We start from the raw sequence: 24,468 nt of genomic DNA, 5'->3' as shown, positions 1-24,468 counted from the left end.
CTTTCTTTCTTTCTTTCTTTCTTTCTTTCTTTCTTTCTTTCTTTTTCTTTTTCTTTCTTTCTTTCTTTCTTTCTTTCTTTCTTTCTTCTTTCTTTCTTTCTTTCTTTCTTCTTTCTTTCTTCTTTCTTTCTTTCTTTCTTTCTTTCTTTCTTTCTTTCTTTCTTTCTTTCTTTCTTTCTTTCTTTCTTTCTTTCTTTCTTTCTTTCTTTCTTTCTTCTTTCTTTTCTTTTTCTTTCTTTCTTTCTTTCTTTTTCTTTCTTTCTTTCTTTCTTTCTTTCTTTCTTTCTTTCTTTCTTTCTTTCTTTCTTTCTTTCTTTCTTTCTTTCTTTCTTTCTTTCTTTCTTTCTTTCTTTCTTCCTTTCTTCCTTTCTTCCTTTCTTCCTTTCTTCCTTTCTTCCTTTCTTCCTTTCTTCCTTTCTTCCTTTCTTCCTTTCTTCCTTTCTTCCTTTCTTCCTTTCTTCCTTTCTTCCTTTCTTCCTTTCTTCCTTTCTTCCTTTCTTCCTTTCTTCCTTTCTTCCTTTCTTCTTTCTTCCTTTCTTCCTTTCTTCCTTTCTTCCTTTCTTCCTTCTTCCTTTCTTCCTTTCTTCCTTTCTTCCTTTCTTCCTTTCTTCCTTTCTTCCTTTCTTCCTTTCTTCCTTTCTTCCTTTCTTCCTTTCTTCCTTTCTTCCTTTCTTCCTTTCTTCCTTTCTTCCTTTCTTCCTTTCTTCTTCTTTCTTTCTTTCTTTCTTTCTTTCTTTCTTTCTTTCTTTCTTTCTTTCTTTCTTTCTTTCTTTCTTTCTTTCTTTCTTTCTTTCTTTCTTTCTTTCTTTCTTTCTTTCTTTCTTTCTTTCTTTCTTTCTTTCTTTTTCCCTCCCTCAGCACGACACTGGGTCTGTTTGCTGTCTGTCTTTCTCCTGCTTGCTCTTCCATAGTTCTTATGAATTTGGTAGTTTTTACAGATCTTTTCCTTCCATCCACGTTTAGTTTTGTGGTGACAAATGTGTAGTTGTGACTGCTCTGGTCAAATGTGTTCTTGTATTCACCTTCTGACAGAATCTTAGTTCCATCTAGACCTTTTCTTTTGGGATTTGTGGCTTTGCACTAGCATAGTATAAAAAAAAATAGGGTAGATGTAACTCTTAAAAACAGTAAAACCAATTCTTCAGGTTTTATTTGGCTGAAATATTTGCAAAAAAATTACATTTAATCAAAATACCGTTTACAAAGCTCTGATTCTAAGCACCAGTCCTTCAGAAAATCTTTCTCTTATAGTAAATCTCTCAGTGACAAGAAGTTAGTATGACTCTTTAGGATCCTCTATAGGACTTTGATCATAAATACCATTAACATTTAATCAGCTCATACTCTTTATTTGCTTGGGTGCCTGAAAGAAAGAAAAATAAAATCAGCTCTTCTTAGTGTCTTTCATTCAGCAGAAGGAATGTCATAGGACGGGAGCCTTGTCTCACTTCACTTCCCAGCTCTCAGAGCAGTCTTCACACTTCCTTGGTGTGGAAAAAGCCACCTAATCCTTCATCCACCGAAGAGGAAGGATTTGCTGTCCCCAGAAGGTTGGGTTAAGCATCCAGCCATCCTGCAGTATTAAACTCACACAGGTTATTGCTCCATGCTTGGGGCCAGCTCTCTCTTATCCAAGATGGCTCCTTCAGAGTCAAGAAGTATCTCAGGCTTCATTTTCCAGAGGCCTTACTGCTGCAACTGTTGTTTGACACAAATAAACAGCAGCACAGCAAATAGGACTTTAGATCTCTTGGATCAGGCATATTGGAAAATATAGTATGGAAATATTTTGCTCAACTTGAACCAGTTGAGCACTGTCAAAGTTCAGCTGCTACTAACAAGGGTCTGTGCTGCTAAGCTGGGCTGTGAGTGTATCTGTAAACCAGAAATGTGGCTGCAAATGTTCAAGGATTTAATATATTTTTGGTCTAAGGTATCCCTGTCTCCTACTTAATGCATTTTTTTCTTCTTCAGCCCCAAGCACACGTCCCTCAACCCACTCACCTTTGCTTTTCTTTCACCCCTGCATGCCTCAGCTCCTACTTCTTCACTCCCTTCTGTTTCCTGCTCAGTAGTAGTTGGTGATTTGAAAGCAAGTATGCAAAGCCGAACACAGAGCAAATCTTCATTTATCTTCAAACCTAAAGAGAAAACCACCTTAACTATGCTGGCTGTGTCTGCTTCATCCAGACCAGATTAAAGGGTTTCTAATACAAAAGGAATACTTCTTTTAAATATGCTTTTCTGCAGCAAGGAATCAGTCCTGTAACTCCATGAGCATTGGCACAGCCACACAGACTTAGGGCCCTGCATGCAGGCAGCTTACATCTACTGCTGCTGCTGAAATGGCCCTAAAACAGCCCTGAAAGACTGGCAGGGAGAGAGAGGGTAAATCTCTGCTCCTTTGCTCCTCTTCTCTATTCCAACTAAATCCCAAGCTAAGGCATGTTATTTTCAGCATATAGATCATTAGGAGATAACCTACAGCCCCTCCAAAAATTACTTATGTCTCACTTCTAATTGTATTTCAGGACAACAGCAATTATGGCTAATTGTGAAAAAATGTCTGGATATGACAGAGGAATGTGTGCTTTTAGGCTGCGGGACCTGGCCCAGTATTTGTACTGAGTAATGCAGTCTTAGTGTTGAATTTCTAGTCTGTTAGAAGTGACCTGGTCACAAAAAAGCACTCTTCAGGACTCAGCGAGGTCAGTTTCCTACAAAAGGAGATCACTTCTTCCCAGAGTCCATACTTCTCTAACATGATGCTAACAGGCTGTTGGTAGGCTTTGCAGCTCACTTCCATGCAGATACTGTGAGGGGTCCCCAGTGTTGTGTTTGTGTTTGTGTTGCTTTCCTGTTACAGAAACTCTGTTAGCAAGCTGAAGACTAGCGTAGGTATTTCAGTGTCTGCTCAACATGTTGTTCATTCCCACCTGTGTTATTCCAGTTCAGCCTCAGACCCAAACCTCGAGTCATGAATAAAACTCTGTTAAAGGTTTCCATCCCATTTTCACTTCATACTAAATGAAGGAGAATGCCTTTTTTTTTCTTTCTGTTGGTTTGGAAGAAGATATAACTGTGGGGAGGGATATAATTCTTTTCCATTTATTTTGAAAGTGCACGAGAAAAGTAGCTCCTTTCTTCCCCTGTTCCTCTTTGTGGTAATGAAAGCAATGGTCTTGCACACACAAAAACTGAAAAAATAGAGTGATTGACAATATCTGCATGCATAAGTGGGAAGTTGCCCTATCGCTGTTCCAAGCGTGTAATATGTCATCATATTACATGATCCAGCATGGGTTTGGTAGCATGTCTTCCAAATGAAACCTGAGGACAAGGGTATGAGCACACAGAACGGCTCTGGTCCTGAGCAGAGCATCGTTTCTCACCACAAAATCTCCAGCCACTGCTCACTGCCTGCTGGTCCCAACACAGCTTCCCTGCTAGAGGGGTACCAGAAGCACAATGAAATGTCCTCTTGTCTTCCCATGTTGCCTGGGGCAGGGAGAGCACCCAGTGTGGCCTTCTCACTTTTGAAGTGAGCCTTCCAGTGGCTTTAGCCCATGTGTACTGCCCCGCTGTGAGTGCTGCCAGAGGGGAGCTGGGTAGGAAGGCCACTGGTTCCTGGATACACTTAGAAGCTGGGAAGTGTTGTAGAGCATGAGGGGCTGAGTCTGGCAGTATCCACGTCCTGCCCCAGCTTTCCTCCATACATCACAAGTGAGTGGTCACCTGCAGTCCTCACCAATCCAGTCCTCTGCATCCAAGGGGAGGAAAACATGACACCACTGGGTAGCTCTGCATGGTCTGTTAGTGGCCCGAGGACCAAACTATTCCCCCTTGTTGTTCTTGTGCCTTTTATACCTTGCAGAGGAACCAAAGGCAAGGACATCAACACAATCAAGTCACTGCGGGTTCTGCGGGTCCTACGACCACTGAAGACCATTAAACGGCTGCCAAAATTAAAGGTTAGTGTATGGGAAATGCTGAATCACGGCCTGAAATGCTGATGGATCACTTGAGAGCACTGGGTCAGCCACGGGAGCACAGGTGAAGGCAGTGCACCTGTGTGACCAGGAGTGGTGGAGTATGGCTTCACTTCTCCCAGACCTCATTTAAGGGCTGACCACCACTGAGGAAGGATCTCCTTTTGGAGGTTGCTCTTTTGGAGTTTCCTACTGTGAGCCTAGGATGCAGATGAGCATTTTCCTTTATTTTGATTGTCTCTTTTTCATCAAGGTAATCTTTCTTACTATACCATCTGTAAAATATCTCGACTACAATACTATTTGACATTATTCATTCTGTTCACCATACAGTTAGAGAATAACCCCAAAGCTTTCTTTCTCTGGAGGTCTGCAGCTGATCTGAGTGGAAGCTGATGGAGTTAACTTCACCCAAGTTAATTTTGTTCCTTTTATTTTCTTGCAATTAGTCTCTTTGCCAGACTCATAAAAATAACCATGCAGATGTTTGGCAAATGTCAAACACTCGTTAATTTTGCAAACATTGTATGCAATTTATGAATTATTGTGAATCCATATAAAAACCAAACTTCTAAAAACAGGAAGGAAAAAATGTTGCCAATAAATTAAATTACTATTTGTACATGTGATGCTCCTAGAAACGATGCATGAGAAAATAGGTTTTCCATGGTCTGTCTAAAGAGAAATGTCACTGCTGTGTGAGGAGCTCTAATCTGCTCATCTTTTCTATTAAAGAATATATGGCATGGGGTTTTATAGCAGCACCCTTTCATCTCTATAATGCTATGCTGCGAAGTGAAATAAATGTAATGTCCTGTGGTTACTTATTCAGGAACATCTCAAGAATGCTTTGAGATAGAGCCAGCCCTGGAAGGAGAGTGGAAGACGTTACAGTATTTAATCATTTCTGCATTTTGGATCTCTGGAATATCTATTATAGAACGTCTTCATGTCTCATTGGTGCTTCCAGGCTTTTTTCTGTCAGAGACAGGAAGAATGAAGGGTGCTTTTGCAATGGTGAAACAACGTCTGACGATTCCTGTTTTCACACAGTGCTACATAAAAATTAGAGTTACTTATTATACAGATTTGCCTTTGTCCTTACCTGCAATTCATGCCTGAATAATTTTCATTCTACGCATTTTTATGCGTACTAAGTTTACCTCACAAGATAAGGAAATGTAATGTTGAACAATGTGGAAAATAGTCTTTATTTGTTTAGAAATCTCTGAAATGCACAATGCTTGGGTCTTACAACAGTCAAGAGCAGCCCAGTCGTACTGCAGAATGCAGAACGTTTCCTTACTTTCAAGTCATTTTACAGAGTAATTTTACCATTTCTAAAGAAGTATTCAGGAATCTTTGTGAAGCAGAAGTTGTATTCACGTGGCTTGTCTTCAAAATTCTTTCCCTTTTTTTTTCCTGGATGAGATCTTGTACACAACAATCAGCAAGATTAATAGAGTGATTAGAGATACTTGCAGTGTTTTAATTTTGGGTTCTGTGTTGCATTAGGAGCATAATTCTGGGAATTATTCACTTCCATTCAGAGAAACAGAAACAGTATTGTACAAGCCCTGTGCTCAGGCAGCAACATGGCTCCATTTCTATTATTATGACAAACTCCTCAGACTAAAATTAAGCTGCAAATTACTTGTAACAATGAATCGGTGACTAATAACCAAATAATGAATGTACGAGAAGTTATTCACAGAGAGTTCAGAAGTGACATATGCTCAGTAGATTATTCACACTTAATTTTGATAGACACTTCATTACTGTTCAAAGCATTCGGTTGTTTTGCATCTGGTGTATTTTCCTTATTATTCAAACAGTTCAAATAACTGCCAATGAGTTACAGATTTCATGAGGTTTTCTCCCTATCCACTGATAATAAATTAAACACAAGAAACTTTTTCATTTCATAATTCACCATGGGAATATTTGCTCAGGGCTAATATTTCTCTGTCTTCATTAATTTTGTGGGCAGCACCAAAAAAAATCCAGTGGCATGATAAACTCATCAAGCAAGGAAGAGTTGTAGGAAGCCAATGTTTTCTCCTACCAAACACTTGGTGTGTGAGCCAAACTGCACGCGGGTGAGGCATTGAGTAACTGCTGTCATGTGTAGACAGATGTTAGATGCCAGGTAATGTACTTGGTCTTTCTCCTGACCCCTTAACCTCACTGTCTCGTTGTCCCCAGGCTGTCTTTGACTGTGTGGTGAATTCCCTGAAGAACGTCCTCAACATCCTCATTGTTTATATGCTCTTCATGTTCATTTTCGCTGTCATTGCTGTGCAGCTCTTCAAAGGCAGATTCTTCTACTGCACTGATGAATCGAAGGAGCTGGAGAAGGATTGCAGGTATGGCAAGAGCAGGGGCTGTGGAGGGACCCCAAGGTTCCCCTGGCTGTCCAGGAGCTGCATCACACGGGTATCTCCTGGGCTTGGTGAGGGCTCCTGTAAGTAAGAGTGGTGCTTCAGAACGATTACTCTAGAAGTGAATTTTCACTTTTACTTCACCGTTCCTAGCTCTGAGCTAGCAAGTGATTCCTCAAGTGGTTAACAGTGTGTGTGTATATATATATATATGTATATGTATACATATACATATATCCTTCTCCCAGTTAGGACTGGGTATGAATTCAAGATACAGCACAGAAGCAGTTTGGAAAGGGTGGCATGATCACACTTTCTACCTGCTGCCTTGATTCTCGGAGCTTGTGCAAATTAAGAAAACAGAATGAATAAATAATCAAAAGAGAATCAGTAGGAAGTTAAAGATCTCCAATGAGCTAGGAAAAGAGACGACATTTGACTACTATAAAAGCCCTATGGTACTTTATCATTTGCAGCAGATTGTTGAGGTGCCTGCTTCTCCCAGTGGATAGTTTCCTTGATCTCCAAGCCAGGCACTGTCTCTTTCTGTCCACCTGCATCACTCTCTGCTGCTACCCATGCACCAGAAGGCTCTCCATGGAGCTCTGCTTTGAAACAAAGCAAATGTATTGCAGAAAAGTGTGACATAGAAGAATTTAGGGTGGAGAAGAACTCTCCAGATGTTGAGTCTGAGCCCCTGTCTCTCAATGCAGGAACAATTCTGAAGTTAGATACGGCTTTCAAGTAGGAACCAAAGACTGCTCCCCATCAACCAAAACAGTTTCAGTGAGGTCAGACAATTTTGGGGTCACCGTGCTGTTAGCTGCCAGCTTTGCCCAACAAATGAATGCCCTGAAAAGGCATTTATTTTGTTTCTAAACCTCAGGCCCAGTTCTGAGGCTTCTCTAGCCTTTATTTATATTATGTTTGTCTTAACATGACCTAGTGGGAGATGTCCCTTCCCATAAGAGAGGTTGGAACAAGAAGGGCTTTAAGGTCCCTTCCAATCCAAACCGTTCTGTGATTCTACTAACCCTGTGGCCATTTCTTGGCTCTGTATGGCTGGAGTCTGTTCCTAGGGCTTTCCAAAACTCTCACTGGGTTATAGCACATAACTGATTTGCTTTTAACTCTCCCATTTGGTCTGGATCTCTGTTTTTCCTAGGGGTCAGTACCTTGACTATGAAAAAAATGAGGTGGAGGCGCAGCCCAGGGAATGGAAAAAATATGAATTCCATTACGACAACGTGCTGTGGGCTCTGCTGACACTTTTCACTGTCTCCACAGGAGAAGGGTGGCCAACGTGAGTACATGGGGCTGGCAGGGTGACCAGCTTTTGGTCAGAGGTAGTGGCAGTTTTCCATGACTCAGGGACGTGAAAAGGACAGGTGACATGGGAAATCAGAATAGTCTTTATCAGCCAAGATTTAACTTCCCCTTGTGTGAATATGGAGTGAGTCAGTGAGTAGTGTTCTCAATGCCTTTCTGGACTTGTACACTGATGCTTAGGCAGTTTTCTCTCGGATAAGCACATCTTCCTTAGGTGTACAGTTTTTCATGGAGATGTAAGAAAATGAGGGGGAAAAGCACTGTGATCCATGCTGAACATGCATGGGATATTTGAGTCCCCAGATTGTATGTACTGTTCAGCATATCACTTTAATTTGGCAGACATTTCTGCTGGGACACACAGATGGCAGTTCATGATTAGAGATCTCTATGCAGCAGGACTGTCCTCCACAGTCAGCTATTCAGTAAAATAATGATTAAACCAACATTGGTCTCCACTCTTCAAACCCTTATGTTCTCCTGGGTACTCAAAGACCATCAGTACCTCTCTTCCCACTCTTATTTCATTCATATTGACCAAGAGCAGAAGAGAAGCTGGATCTAACTATATCCTCTCCCCTCACTTGTCCAGGGTGGATATGTAGAGCTGTACATAGTAAATCACCACCATTCATCAGAATGTTGGAAACAGAGAGGGTTTCCCTAAAAATATCCTCAAGGAAAACTTCTTCCTAATCACAGAGGTGGGAATAGGTTTGACCTGAGCATATGTGGAAAACCATCCATGCAAGTGAAGGCCAGTGAATGACTATTGCAGTGTCATTGGTGCTTCACACTGATTTTGTTGACTTTTCTTCTCTCTTTGCACTTGCTTACAGTGTGCTGAAGCACTCAGTGGATGCTACCTATGAGGAGCAGGGTCCCAGCCCTGGCTACCGAATGGAAATGTCTATCTTTTATGTGGTGTATTTTGTTGTCTTCCCTTTTTTCTTTGTGAACATCTTTGTGGCGTTAATCATAATCACCTTCCAAGAGCAAGGAGATAAAGTGATGTCAGAATGCAGCCTGGAGAAAAACGAGGTACCCACATCTATGGATTGAGCAGCTGTGGGAGGTGGCATCTTGGGGGGATTCAGAGCAATTTGGTGCTGAGGGGACTATGTCTTCATCCCTCCTGCATGAGGAGGGGCTTCATAATTTGTGGTGGCATATGCTGAATGCAAGACCTAAAGAATATAGACATCACTCCCCTTACAGACTTCCACTTACAGGCTTTTGCATAGAAGCAAAACCAGGGACAGTCCCCAGATGCTGTGCTTTAGCTGAGCAGTGTCCCATATCCCTGTGGACCACACCTCCGCTGCAGAGTGGAGATAGTGCTGATTGTTAGCTCAAGCATGTATGTGCAAAAGCAGACAGAAGTGTTTGGCATTTTAGTGGCTGCTCATCAAAAATCAAAGTGAAAGTTGCTGCTGCTCCCCAGTGGAAAGTTGCCCTCACCAGTCTGATTTTGCTTGGTTGAGACAGTGCTCCCCTGCAGCACACGAAAGATGCCTTAGGAATGAGTGTAATAGTGCAAGCACATGCAGTGCTCTCCTTCCACACTCCAGCAAACAGCACTGCTTCCAGCTCAGGAACCTCATGAGTTAGATGTGGTCTTGCTGTAGTTAGCAGCAGCAGTGTATTGTTCTTCCACAAGTGTATCCAGTTTCTTCACAAACCCAGGCAGAATTTTAGTATCTGTAAAATCCTTTGCCTCTTCTGCCTGTGGCTCCAAAAAAAAAACCTTCTCCTTCAAAAACTTTGAAACTGGAACCAGATTTTTAATTAAAAGAGATTCCTTTTAATCGGTTATACAGTCTTTCAACTGTCTGTCTGTTTGAACAAAAAGTCCAAAATAAAGTAGAATATTTAGACATGAATTACCCACATTTTTTTTCTAACTGTATCCCTGAGATGTGCAGTATGACAAACTTGGAGGTTTTGAATCTCAGTCATGCATGAGAAATTGTTTCAGAATTGACACCATTTGAATGCGCTTTTCTGCTCGTAAAAATTTCCAGCTCAAGATACCTTTGAGGGGTTCACCCATTAATATTTGTTGGATCATTTATTGGTTTGGTTTGGTTTGCTTTTCAAAGAAGTTATTACCTGGTTGTGTGCAAGAACAGACCTGAGCTTCATAACACTTCTTTAAACACAAGCAGCACCTTCATTAACCCTAATTTCCTGGATTTCTTTGTCAGGAGAAATTGGCCAAATGTTTTCTGTAGTGAGTCTGTGAACTCATTTATTTAACCAGTGAGGGGTTTGGACCTGCTGAGTGTTACCATCTCCCAGGTTGTGGGGGGTTATAACTCGGTGGGGTTTAGGAGATCCATCAGGGTCAGCAGTGACCACAATTTGGGGATGATGTGCTGCATTTTACGATAATAATCAGTACTTGTGTCATGTGAAAGAAACACTTAAAAGTACCATCCCCCAGTAAATGAGCTACTCCCAGCAATATTCTGACTGATGGAGACTGCCAGCCTTTTTTTTGTGTGTGTGTGTTCTTTTCATCCTGTTTTTGTCTTGCAGAGGGCCTGCATTGACTTTGCCATAAGTGCCAAGCCGCTGACCCGCTACATGCCTCAGAACAAGCAATCATTTCAGTACAAGATGTGGAAATTTGTGGTGTCCCCTCCCTTTGAGTATTTTATCATGGTCATGATTGCACTCAATACTATTGTTCTCATGATGAAGGTTAGTGAGCTGTTACTGAATCTTTGCAGTTACAAGTTAGAGAACGTAGTGTTTACTGTAGAGGTTTTGTGCTCGCAACCTGAGAGCTGGGTGGACTGTCAGGATCAGCTGTCACTTCTTCCTCACGTGGCTTTTAGAGGCCGTGTGGGATTCCATCCGGTGGTTTGGATGTGACGAGGCACTGCAAAGTGGAGCTCTGGAGCTTCAGCCTGCTCTTCCTGCACAAATTCGGTTCACTTCTTGGGGATGCTCTAACTCCTTGGAGCAAGTTCAGTCAGCTGGGAAGGTTTTACTCTGCCATCGTAAATGATTTCCAGTAACAGCCTTCCTTCCATCCTGGTTTAGTTCTACGACGCTCCAGAAGCATATGAAGAAATGCTGAAATGCCTGAATATTGTCTTTACGTCCATGTTTTCAATGGAGTGTGTGCTGAAGATCATTGCCTTTGGTGTGCTGGTATGTGCCTTTCTCATTTGCTTTCAACCGTTTCCTCTCTACCTAAAATACTTGTATTTCGTGATTTAAAAGCAAGCAAACAAACAAATTGTCTTGCAAAGAGATAATAACACCTGTATCTCTCTATCCCCTTGTGTTCTCATTTGACAGAATTATTTCAGAGATGCCTGGAATGTCTTTGATTTTGTAACAGTGTTGGGAAGTATTACTGATATTTTAGTAACAGAGATTGCGGTAAGTACAGTTTGCTCAATATTCTTCATTTACCCATAAAGCTGTACCCTGTTAGGACTTTGCACCTTCTCCCTACCAGCCCTATGGTGTGCTGAAGTCCTTGAGTGACCTGGCAGCCTGCTTCCGTCAGCTCTGCTCTATGCACAGAGCTGCTGTCTGGCCCAAAGACTTTCATGCCAAAAGCTCTGATGAGAGCGATGGTGCTGATGACTGTCAGGAAGCAGGCTCTCCTTCTCGTTCAGCAGAAGGCTCTAACCCCAAGCTGTTTTTGCCTATTAATGGAAAAATCCTGTTGAATTTAGTAGAGGGACAATGTCAAAAGGAGTCTAATGAAAGCTGCTGGCTTGTAGAGTGAGGTGCCTTGTAGGGCATGCACACACAGTCTGTTCTCTGGGGCTCCCAGCCCACACTGAGCAGGGAGAAGGAGATAAGAGGTGAGAGCACAGGGTCATAAACCCAGACAGAAACTCATGAGCCTGTGCAGTCTGCACAAGGGGGTACTTTGATTTCTGTTCCACATGCAAAAGTTCTGCAGGGCAATTAAAGAAAAACATAAAAATGAGATGTAACTATACCATAGTATTCACTGGCCACCCACCCCATGTCCTCTGTCTCCCTGCTAATGAATTCTGGTGATTACATTAAGTGCAGATGCTTGCCATTCAATTCTAGAGGATTTTTCCATAAGGGCAGCAAGTAACTGACCACAGCTTTGGCAATCTGATGTTATCCAATTTACAAATGTGCTTCTTTTCTCTCCCAAATGCATGTTTTAGATGATGATACTGTATCTGTATGTAATGGATTTGAATTTTACCATACTTTTTTCTTCTCAGTTCCTGAGATTTGCTTATAGACCTGTTCTGTGTGTGCTAAGCACTACGGTCCCCAAACTTCTTTACAGGACATTCAGCTGCTGCTGAAGACCATATTACTGTCTCTGACAAAATACATTACTGCCTAACACCCCTGGTACAGAAAACACAGGAAAAATAAAACCTTTTGCTCCCTGTACAAATGGTATTCATTTTCCAGTTGACAAATCTCATAGACTTTTGCAGTTACCTTTTGTTCTAAGTACACAGCTTACAGACAGGGTAAAATCTAGATCAAACAGCCTTTGAGAGCTTGGAAGATTAGCGGTGCTGTGTGCAGACACTGGATGCCTGCCTCCATTCCCTCTGCTGTGGAACACACCCTGATGGTCTCAGGCACTCAACCCTTTGCTTTGGTTTGAAAATCTTGCACGTCAGCCACAGAGAATGACATTTCAAACCACCTTGTGGCCAGTGTTGCCAGGAGGGAAGAGCAGCACAATGAACTTGAGCATATGGTCTCAATTTGGTAAATGCTCCTTCAGGAAGAGAAGGACTAAGAGTTAGTGCATAGAGGTTCCCTGTCTTCTCCTGGCCTTTGGGCTGGAGAGTGAGTGACCCCCAAATCCCCAGGTGGGGGTCACTGATGCGGCAGCCTTGGCGGTGCTGGAGCAGCTGCATCACTCTCTGCTTTGCACTGGTTCTTCTGCTTTCCAGTATTGAGGGTTGCAGTGATTCAGGGATGCCTTTGAAGAGGAGCAGGAATTACCCCTAAAGCAGCAACATCCAATAGAGTCAGGCTCCTCAGCATCTATACACTTTTCCCTTATCCTCCCATATGGTAACTGAGAGTCTTGGTTTGGCTCATTAGATCCATCAAGCCAGCCTTGGGGAGGGCCACCTGATGGAGTTCACCATCAGCTGTTCACAAACATCTTTCATGGAAACCCTACTGCTTTTCCAGCCCCTTACCTCTCAGTGCTGCCTCTCAGTCCACAGACTAATTAGAGCTCTGCTCTCTCTAAATCTTCCCTTTCTTCAACATTTCTGCACAGCCGATGTGTCTCCTGTCCTCGTGCTTTCCCCTGCAGATTACCTAGAGGTCCCCCTACCTTCTTGCTAGGCTTGTTTCTCAAAACTTCTTTCATACGGTGCTTCTCTGATCTCTCTCCAGCCTGTGCCTGTCTGCAGCAGCACACCCACCTGCTCTGAACAACATTTGCAGCCACCAGTGTGTTATTTTTTAAGCTGTGTGCATCCATCTCTGAACCTCAGCCAGAGCAATGGGCTGGGAGTTCAAACACATCATGAAGAGGCGTGAGGGAGGAGCTTAGTTAGCTTAAAGTTGATACTGAAGCATTGAATTGCTGCTTAACTACTTAAGCAAGAGCTTGCAACAGTGCCCCAAAGATTACGTCTATAACACACAATTGTTAATGGCAGGAAATAGTTGCAGCTCTCAGGCTGGTTGTCACAGAGCACTTGCCTCATCCGGAGGCACGTGTTGTAGGTTGACCTCTACCCGTCCCTCCAGGGCCACCCTTCCTCCCCTCTCAGGTTCAAAGATGAACAGAAAGACGATACAGTGCTGCTCTGGTCCCTCTTTGTTGGGCCCACAGTAATTCACAGGGTGTGCAGCTGTGAACCATGGCACTTTGGGAAGCCCAAGGTGCCCCACAGCTGCCTGGGAAGCACAAGCACTGTTTTGCTGCTTGGAAATGCAGCAGCTCTGCACTCTATCACAGAGCTGAGAGTTACCAGAGACATCAGGTCTTTACTGGCTGAGACCCAGAGCCACTACAGGATGCTCTCTTCTCTTCTTGTCTGATTGGCAGCCAAGTACATATTTGGGTGGCAGGTAGCCCTGCCCCTTGTGGCCAGCCCTGCAGTTCTCCATTACATCTCAAGGTTTCTCAGACTGGCAGAAGTCCAGACGATGGTCAGAATGTTGATGCTACCAGTTACATAGATCTATTCCTAAAATTAACAGCTCTTCTCCATCCTTGTGATGGGATGAATCACAGAATGGTTTGGCTTGGAAGAGACCTCTGGAGATCACCTAGTCCAGCTCCCTTGCCATGGACAGGAACATCTTTCACTTGATTTTGGCATCAGGCTAGCAAGTAGGTGCAGGAGCACTGATTTTCTACATGATGATCTATATTTTTCCAACTGTAAGTGTCCTCCAAAGCAAATAACCCTGCTCACCTGGGCTGTCTCACCTTGAGAGACTCAGCTTCCACCAGCCTTGCTGCATCGGTACTCTGATCCACTGAAAACTAAAGATAAAAGGAGAAGAAACATATTGATTAATTGTTTTATTTTACTTTGGTAATTGTGTCATATGTAATTTACTTTGTGAATGCAGTGGAATATACATATATATATATTATTTCCTTAGGCAATAACATGCATGTCAGTTTTTTAACTCTCTCAGTAATTGAAGTAAAACATCAGAGAGGTGGCACTAAGGAGAAGCTATCCTTGCAGCCACAGCTGGCCCCAGGAGGCCCAATGGGTGCACGGCAAACTGACGTCTATTTCTGTGCCTGGAAATACAAAAAGTGTCATGAGGAGTGTTTGTGAATTGTCTCCCAGTTTGCATTACAGAAAGAAATGCAAATAACGAACTGCACTGTCTGTGTTACCCTTAGGATCTCAGAACCTCTTTTGGTTTCAAGCATTCTTTGATTTATATAATTACCATAAAATAATCCCCCCCTCAAAAAAAAAAAAAAAAAAAAAAACAATCCCTACAGTTTTTTTCCAGTGAAATTTTCAGAGTTTCCTTTTTTGCTTGTCCTGATTACTCATTTTCTCTTTTGTTTCCTGTTTTGTTCTTTATTTTCCTTATCTACCTGCTGAATCACGCCATCCAATCAACATACAATGCGAAAACCATGTCTCCGTCTGTATGTTGTGCACCTGCTGCTCAAAAAAATAATAATTTGTAAATAATCTTGCCAATATCCATCCATGAAAACATCACATATAGGACACGGTTGGTTTCATTGAATTTAAACAATTATTTAAATTCTCTGCTTTTATTTTCTCTCGTTTTTCTTTAATTTAATTTGTTTTGATGAGATTTCCGATTGCACTGGTGAAAAAGCCTCACTGCAGCGTGCCTCAAAACTGGCTTCTGTTCTGCATCTTCTTCCCCTTGGCTAATTGGTGACGTGAGGCAAATGCAGTTACCAATAGCCCGTTCTCTGTTTGTTACACCCAACACTGATAAAGGGGAGACTTCCACTTGCTTTATTTTCATGGAAAATCAAATGAGGATGAGAAGGAAGGATGCTTCCGGATGACCTGGGTGGGAAACCCTTCTGCTCGTAAGCAGTGGCACCAAATTTATTCCTCAGAAACTGTTATTATTTTCCTTTTTAATGTGATGTGTTGAGCAGAATATCAAAGAGGACGGCCTCATGAGTATTTCTAAGCCTGTGGTTATCGTCAGGCACAAAAAAAGGAAATTATTAAAGCCGTTACAGATTTGCTTCTCTCAAATCAAAAGAGAAATTGCTGGAAAGATTGTTTTTCATTTAACTTTGAAAATTCTGTGATAGCAGCATATAGAAGCATGGTGCCACCACAATGGACACAGAGACCCTGGATGTGAAAGCAAACATCTCAAGTGAATGGCAGAAGCCGCCATGTGAACGAGGCTGAGAAGTGCTGGGCACCAGGTCCCGTTAGGAATTATAGTGCCTGGTTCCAGAGGTGTCCATGGAAATAAGAGGCTTTGTGTTTGAAAATACTCTCAAAAATAACGTTATTCTGTTGTTAATTATCTTGGCTATGATGAAGAACAACATAAATTGGGCCACAAGCTTACCAAAAACTCTTGGTCACCTTGCAGCAGCTCTCGGATCTATTTTAACTTAACATCTGGGCTTTCTGTTGCACATTTGCTGTTTGGACACAAATCAGTGGGAGTCTTTCTGATAACTTGCTGCCAGCCTCTGTGCTTGCCTAAGAGAGGTTCCAGGAGGAAGCTTTCTGTTGGTAAACAGCAAACACGGATACGATGCTCTGGGAGAATTCATCTTTGGCTCCCCCGGCCCAGGCAGGACCGAGAAGTGCTCTGACACAGGCTTGCTCACATGAGAATATCCTGGACAAATCGGCTTACCTCCATTTCTGCACATTTTGGCCTTGTTGCTGGCCATGTTGCAAGATAAAGATTTAATGTTCATCCTGCAATCATTAGATTGCAGCCTCTATGGTCCTCTGCCCAGGTCCAGGCTCTTTCCGTTGCGTGGTGTCCAAGGCACAGGCTCCATTTTGGAGTGCTGAGCCACTGCTGTTCCTTAGCAGCATAGATTAATTCTTGCAGCCATGTGAGAGCTGCCAAATTTTCCCGAGTTCTTGGATTGGTTGGATTCCCCTTCCCATGCCTCTGCGGTGGCTTTGCCACTTTGGGTGACCTTCTTGTTCTGCCAACAGAAATGTGAGGATCCATGATGTCGTTTTGGGTTGTGTCCTGCAACTGGGCAGCCATAAGGTGTAGGGACGACCAGCCCAGCTCTGCTGAGTTTACTGCCATGAGAAAACCCCTCTGCTAAATCCTCCACCTGTAACATGACAAACTCATTCCCACCTCAGGTTTCAAAATCCAAAAGAATAAATCCACTGAGGTGGTGTTTTGCTGCAGAGCTCCTTCTGTACTTCTTTGGACAGCACGCACAGATCCCCTATCGAGGAGAAAAACAATCAAGTACTGTAGATGCTGGAGAAATAGATCCGGGCAACCGCTGTGCACCATATCCACCATGTTTTTCTACTTTCTGCCATGGAAAACACCCTATGAAAGGGTAAAGGAGCAGTCTGCTCATGGCTGGGCAGCAGTCAAGGCCAGTTCTGTCCTTGTGATGGCTCTTCTACCTGCTCCCTCCTCCTCTCCTGCTTTCAGTGAGCTCTGGGGAGGCACTGCATGGACCCACGTGGGTCTCTTGACGCCCTCAGTACCAGAACCCCATCCATCTCCTCTTCTGGTGTAATAGCAGCAGGCCAGAAGGGAACATATTTCAAGCAAGGTTGGCTGGTCCTCAGATGGATAACAAAATCACTGAACAGTGGTGCCCCACGTGAGCATCCGGTGGCCTGTAGCATCTGTGCAACAGAAACACAAACAAAACTCTGGACAGACAGACCCTGGCCATCCTGAAGACAACCATGTGTGCGCCACATGCTGCACAGGGGTAGCGAAGTGGGTGGGGAATCCATACAAAACATGGCTATCCACGAGAAATATTGCAGTGTGGAGTTTCCCCTTTAACTGCATGCCGTTCTGATAGTGCCTGGAGGGCTGAGCAGCCCAAGGATGGGTTTTCTATGCGGTGTGCTGAGGGTTACATGTGAAGGCCCTCTGCCCGTCACGGGCGTGTGTGATTTTGCCTCTTTGCGAGTTCTGTGCACACGAGTGATGCTGGATTTTCCTGGGTTGCAAAGGATTCCCTGTGGAGTGAGGCTTTCACTGCCCTTTGAAAATGGCAGTGGTTGAATCAAAAGGGGAAGATTAGAGACTGGGGAAAGACAAAAAGGAAAAAAAAGCAGTGGAAATTTGCAGATGTGTGTAGACAGCTTTGAAGCCTCCATTGTGTACTGCTCATACAAAAACTGTCACGTAGAATGTCTCAATTGGCACAGGGACGTCCTGCGTGAGATGTGGCTGTGTTCAGCACTGACCAAAGCACACGTGGAGCATCTTGCTAACTGAGATCATAACAAAGTCTGAGCAGAATAAAAGTTTTGGTGTTGAGCTGTATTAATGTGGGAAGAGGGAAGCAAGGCAACAACACACACACACACACAGAGCCGGATCCTGCAGATGCTGTCTGTGTGTGCGCTCCTTGGAGGAGCCTTAGGCTTGTGATGGGGAAGATCAGGCTCCAGTGATGCTCTGAAGGTTATAATTAGCCTGACTTGAAGTAGTGCCATGAAGAGGATCACGTAAAGGCTTGATCCACTTCCTGAGGGTGGGGAAAATTGCTGGGATTGCAATGGGCTCTGGATTAGGCCCTGGTCTGGATCCACCCCATCAAGACAGTAAGGACCAGGCTGCTGGTGGCACCTCAGTCACGCAGCCACACTCTGTCCCTGGCTCTGTACAGCCCTTACCTAAGGTGAGTTCAACCAGTATCTTGTGAAGGGACTGTAACCAATGCAAAAAACATCAAACAGATGCTGATGCTAAGAGACAGGTGTTGAAATTTAGCACCTGTTTTACCGACCTTGACCAACCCAGGGGAATCCTTGCTTGTGTTTTGCCTGCCAGAGCTGCTTTCTGTTGCTGATTTGAATGAGCTCAGTGTTGTCTGCTCTTTCATGGAACATACCTGTGCTTTACTCTTTTCTCTTTATTTGAGGATTAAGTCTGATATATGGTCTGTGCCTAACTCTGAGCTGCTTGCATTTTTAACATGAGAGAAACCAAATGCATGCCTGATTTCTTGAACTCTTTGATGGGATTGGTGGAATGCAATGCTAATGGCCCAAAACTGAGCTGGCATTTAAATAAATGAATAGATCCAACAAGCCCCCCACCCCCCCACCTCAAATTGAGCACGAGCTCTGTAGCCAGATGAGCAGAAAATGTGGGTCACTTTAATGTGACTGGGTGTCTGATGGTAAAATGACAACACGAGAGAAAGACTGACTTTGCTCATCCTTACCAATACGAGCTCCTTATGATTGTATCCTCCCCTCCACTGCTTGAAAGTTGAAAGCAGACTGTTTTATCTCTTTAGTTAACTCAGTCAAATGAGTGGCTGTGATCAGAGATTCACAAACAAGTGAATTGGAATAGGTATAGAATGCGGGGATACTTTTCATCTCCTTAAAACAGGAGGGCAAGAGGGATCTGGCTTTTGCATGTTTTGTTTTGGAAAGAACCCTCTCTAGATTAGCTCACTGGGGCACGCAACCCCTTTTCCATAAAGGAAAGAAAAGAATGGGGGGTGGGGGTGGGCAGAATCACACAAAACGAATGGAAATCAGACCCTGTCTCCAGCAGTTCTTTGATTCACCTGTGAAAGCACACTGAATAATAATGAAAAAATCAGCAGACGCCTAAGGCACCTGCCTGCTGCTGTACGCTCGACCTCCCCAACCAATTTGCTACCAGCGATCCATCTTCCAAAGACTTGCTGGTGCCATTTCTCCTTGACGAGCCTGTCCAGTCACAAGTTGGACATAAGTACTTAGAAAACATCCCTGTTTTTCAAGGATGCTTTAAACTTCACTGGACAATGCCTTTCTCTCTTAAAGTAGAGGCTACGTGCACAATCTGTCACAACTGTCTTGGTTGAAGTTCAATTCACGGTAGAAAGCAAGCTGACCAAGACTTCCATCTCGTTCTTTACAAAAAAAAATAAATAATATGGCACCATTACTTCTCCCTGAGTCTTTAGGGGAGAAAATCTGCCTTACTCAAAGAAAACAGGACCTCCATGGACAGCGTGAAAGGGCCACTTCCTTTTCTGTCACTGACCCAGGAGAGAGGGGAGGGCTCTTGTGGAGAGGGATTTTCTCATACTTGCTGCATGTGGAGTGATCTGCACTGACGAATGTTTCTTTTGGAAGGTTTTCTGGTGGCCGATTTGCTGCTTAGATCGTGAAGCTGGTAATTTTAATTTCTTTTTTGCGGGCTGTGGTTTCTCATCGCGTTAATTTCTGAAGGACACAAAACCTTTACTTTCCACAGGACAACTTCATCAACCTCAGCTTCCTGCGGCTCTTCAGGGCAGCAAGACTTATCAAGCTCCTTCGCCAGGGTTACACTATCCGCATCTTGCTCTGGACATTTGTGCAGTCATTTAAGGTGAGCGTTGGGCCTCTGGGAGGCAGGGAAGATGCGTGTGAGATGCTCTGCACTTCTCCAGCACCGGCCATTGAGTATCAGAGAGCTCCCTGCTTCTCTCCACGATGCAACCGTAGTCATGCTCACTTTGCACAAGCACTGGTGTGCAAAGCCTTGTTGCCCTTGAAACCGTCGCAGAATCCTTGTGGCAAAACCTTCTCTTGTTTTAGCGTAAGGAAAACGCGACGTGACTATCGAGGGCCTTCATGCCTGCTCATTGTGTGCTGCAAGGGCCACGTTTCAGTTCATCTGTCTTGAGTTAATCTGACCTCACTGTGGTGCAGGCTAAGAGATGTGCTCAGTCTGCACTGGTGTGGTAACGAGTTAAACCAGAGTCATTTGCCCACGTGTCTCAGTTTTGGTAGAACTGAAGAGGAACCCAAACTCTTGCTATTAACAAAATTCACTCCGAACGTGGATGTGACTGCAGCCTGAGGAAATCTCTCTTAGTACTTTTAAGCCATGGAGGGCAAAGATGGGAACATAGCAGTTGCTCCTTTCCACAAGTGGGCTGGTGAAGAACTAGATGCATCCATGCTGTCATCCCACAGCCAGGAGTGGAGAGAGTGCTATATTACACTTCATCCGCCCATGAGAGACTCTGGATAGGCAACTGGTGCTGTCACATCCAGTTTCTATGTTATGCTTTCACCCATCAAACAACTAATGGGAAGGGGCTGGGATGTGGGCTATGCCATGTCTTAATGGACATAAGTAATGAGATTTGTTAGGTCATGTTTTTCTTAAGGGTGGAGGGAGGTAACATTTCTACTGCTCTTGTCTTGCAACTAATGAGGGGTGCTGCAGCCAAGAACCTCCACCAGAGGCTGAGACGTGGGGTCTGTGGATACGAAATGTTCCCACCCAGGACAGTGCTCTTGGACTGTACAGTTCTGGGTGGATCAGGCAGCGGGGGCTCCAGCCAAGCCACAGTTTCTGAGTAGTTTGAGCAGGTAGCAGGTCCTTTGTACATTGGTAATGATTCAAAACCAAAGAATATTGTTCTAGATGTGACTTTTACTAACAGGCTGCACACAGCACGGGCTGCAGTCCTGCCCTGTGCAGAGAGCCACATAGGGAAACATGAACCTGATGTCTCCAGAGGCTGACTGCAGCACCTGGGTTCATAGTGTTGGTGTGACAGGGACACACTGTCTGTCTTTCTTCCACTCTCTGAGCTGCGCTCTCATCTTTGGCTCCTCTGCAGACGTTCCCAGCAGAGACCAATCAATGGGAGACTATGGGCTCTGTAACCCCTCCCCTGACTCCAGGCTTCCCATGGCCAGCCCCAGGGCAGGGCTTCTTGTCTTCGCAACTATTGCTAATTAAGAGGTGTTAATTACTTCTTCATTTAGCCTGAGTGCAAAGCAGCTGTTATTCCCAGCTCACACAATATAATTATGTTGCAGCACTCACTGATTTCTCATAAAGACTCAGAACCTTTTTGTCCTCCTGGGGTGCGATCTGTGCCTAATTCAGAGCAGGAACTTGTTCCCTGGCTATATGTGTTTTCTCATACTAAATTTATAGCAAGGTCATAAAAAAATTAAACTTTATTCCTGTGCAATTATGCATAGGAATCACCAGAGCCTACCAGCATTCGCAGTGCCTGCTGCAGAGCTTCTCACTGTGTTTTCCCTGGTTATTGCTTGTCCACTTGCAAGAGTGCATACAGAGCTCTTGGAAAACAGACTAGTCTGTAATGGATGAATGCCTGCTTCCAGGGCTTTGTCTGCCAGAGGCTTCCAGGATAGTTTCAATTCTTTTCCCAGCTCCTTCACCTGAAGGACAAATGCTACAGAGTGCAGTGATGCCCAGGAGTGAAATACTACTGGCTAATACAGGTTAACTGTCATTAACACTTTCTTCTCCTTTCCCACAGGCCTTGCCTTATGTGTGTCTTCTCATTGCAATGCTCTTCTTCATCTATGCCATTATTGGCATGCAGGTAAAATTTTGGCTTTAATACTGCCATAGTAGCCTGGTTTTGCCCCACGGGGACAGGGTGTGCTATTGCCTCTGCAGCAGCATCAGTACCTGGCTTAGGATGAGGCAAACCAACACTCCCTGCCTGGTGGATGTGGAATTGGAAGAGCAAAAAAGGGCCACTTTTTATGTCCTCACTGCCAAGTCTTGAACCTACTGCCAATCCAGATGTGTGTGTGTGATGGGAGAGCATGGGCTTGCAGACGTGGTCCTTCTGTATGGGTACCTACTGATGGATGTCTCTGTGGGTGAGAGCAGGGCACAAGACTGTGCCCGGTGAGCTCTTTGGGCACTACAACCTCCTGAAAAGAGGTGAGGAATTTTTTCTGGCCTGTGCTGGATCTGAACAGTGGTGCTGGGAGAGGTCAGCATGAAGATGAAGTGCATTAATCTGATTTTTTTCCATGACTTGATCTTCACAACACGCTGCTATCTGCCTTCAAGCAGGGCAAATCCTTTTCCTACCATTTCTCCTAACTCCACTTGATCCACCTATGCTCGTGACTCCCATGGGATTCTACAGGAGGCCACATTTACCCTGAACCCCTTCTGCTTTCTGTGACAGGTATTTGGAAACATTGCACTAAACGATGAAACCTCCATCAATCGACACAATAATTTCCGTACCTTCCTTCAAGCCTTGATGCTTCTGTTCAGGTAAGCAGATATCAAATAGCACAAGGCTTGCAGGTGAGCAGCAAATAAGTCTTTGTGTCTTGGTGCTGGTAATGATATCCCGCATGGGACTGGGTTTGCATATTTTCAGTGAAGCCAAGTGGAAATGCAGTTCTCCGGCTCAGAATAATCACTCCAACCAGAACTCTGAATGCCTTGCAGTGGGAGGACGTGGGCAAAGGGAGCAGGACTGTGATGGGAAGCAGGTTTCTGCACGAGGGAGTGAAGTTTAAGGACTAAATGCTGCTGATATCATCTGCTATATAAACCAGAGTGATCTAGGAGCTATTTCAGTTTGCACTGAGCACCCAGAGCCCACTGAGCCCGAATTTTTTTCCACTCCCATTGCTATTACTGTGGGGTAAATAAGGATGCCCACACCCCAGGCTCAGCCCAGGGTCTTTGCCCATTGCTGCTGCTCCTTGGAATTTGTTGTGTTTGGAAGTTAGGTATAACTCCATATAAATCCTATCTGCTACTTCAGCTTTCACACCCAAAATGAGGAGAAGGGAAAGAATGGAGAAAGCCTGGGAGATCCGGGCATAGGGCCCCTGTGACCAAACAGACTTTCCTGGTGTTTCTACAGCTTCAGACAAGAGAAATGAGGGTTTCCAAAGAAGGCTGCATTTGTTTCCCAGCACCTCAGCTGGGCTTGTAGCCAATGCTGGGACAGAAACACCAGGTGCTTCGAAAGGAGACGATGCAAATCGCATCTATTCACGTTTCTACTTCTGACTATTTAAGTTGATCTGATTTTATCCTCCCTGAAACCAACCTAGCTTGGCCTACCTGAGCCTGTTTGGTTTCCTTTACCTCTATACAGCAGATGGAAATATTCTCCTTTATTTCTCACGTCAGTGGTTTGGCAGCTCAGGCTCTTAATGCAAGTATCTCCCTCTCCACCTGGGCACGCTCCTCCTCCTAATTACCTTAATTAATGGATGGGGATGAGCTCACACCCCTCTGCCTACCTGTCCACAGGAGTGCCACGGGGGAAGCCTGGCACGAGATCATGCTGTCGTGCCTGAGCAACAGGGCCTGCGACCCGCTCTCCGGCCTCACCAAGAACGAGTGCGGCAGCGACTTCGCCTACTTCTACTTCGTGTCATTCATCTTCCTCTGCTCCTTCCTGGTAAGCCAGTCCCCAGAATGCAGATGCTGGGGAGGCCCCAAGCTGTTCCCACCCCCTTGTTTCCTTCTTCTCCTTAATTGTGATTTATGCGACGTTACGTGCCCGCTTTGCTGAAAACTATTTATCATCCTAGTGCTAAAATCCCTCTAATCCCCAAAGAGACCATTTAGCCATTAGTTTAAAGGGAAAGGTTTTATCTTTCTTCCCACAGGGGATCTAATATTTGGAATTAAGCATTAATCTGTTTTGTCTTGATTTGTAACGTGGTCCTTTGAAGATGGGGATGGGGAGGGCAGGATGGGAATGGCAGAGATAACGTTGGTTTGGAAGTGCTTGGAGCAGGCAGCTGACAGCAGCACGCTTTCTTGGTGGCATGTTTTGTTTTCTGTACCAAACAAATGCATTTTCTTTTGACATAGTGTCAGGAAACCTTTAGACATGAAAGTACATGGAGCTTTTATACTCTATTTGTGCCCATGGCGGTCATAAGGGGCTGGCAGTAAGATTTTAATACGTGCTGATGTCTTTCTAATCACTTGTGTGCATGAAAAGCCCTCTGCTCTCTTAGGGTTTGTTTTTTTCCTGCGCAGCTGGGACAGAGGAATGGAAAACCAGGGACAGGGACCCAATTAAACTTCAAGCAATATGAGATAAAAATCATGGCTCTGAAAAGTCCCCAAAAGCTACCTATCAAACCTGCTTTCAGCCTTGGCTTTAAAATATAAGATTTGATGCTTTGTGCAGCTAATCCCTGCTATCATCAGAAACCTTTACCCAGGAAAAAGAGGTACATGTGGAAGTTTGATGTCATGTATAGATAGACCAACTTCAATGGCCCCTACTGAGATCCTTTGTCCAGCTGCTGTTGCCCCTTTGACGTCCCACGGATTATTTCTTCTGC

General features: G+C 44.2%; 1 protein-coding gene across 1 annotated transcript in view; it reads left to right on the top strand.

The window, feature by feature from the left end:
- The window catches only part of CACNA1B (calcium voltage-gated channel subunit alpha1 B), a 259,780-nt gene that overhangs the window by 206,723 nt on the left and 28,589 nt on the right, over positions 1-24,468 (top strand). The window contains 11 exon segments of the mRNA XM_065737625.1: positions 3,875-3,971; positions 6,195-6,355; positions 7,536-7,673; positions 8,539-8,740; positions 10,241-10,405; positions 10,751-10,861; positions 11,012-11,104; positions 19,619-19,735; positions 21,657-21,722; positions 22,326-22,417; positions 23,417-23,567. Coding sequence (XP_065593697.1) covers positions 3,875-3,971; positions 6,195-6,355; positions 7,536-7,673; positions 8,539-8,740; positions 10,241-10,405; positions 10,751-10,861; positions 11,012-11,104; positions 19,619-19,735; positions 21,657-21,722; positions 22,326-22,417; positions 23,417-23,567 — 1,393 coding nt within the window.

This window comes from Cyrtonyx montezumae, unplaced genomic scaffold, assembly GCF_038088225.1.
Source record: "Cyrtonyx montezumae isolate F1298 unplaced genomic scaffold, pur_monq_1.0 scaffold_20, whole genome shotgun sequence".
NCBI lineage: Eukaryota > Metazoa > Chordata > Aves > Galliformes > Odontophoridae > Cyrtonyx > Cyrtonyx montezumae.
The sequence above is the reverse complement of the archived record's forward strand: the minus strand, read 5'-3'. Positions and strand labels throughout refer to the sequence as shown.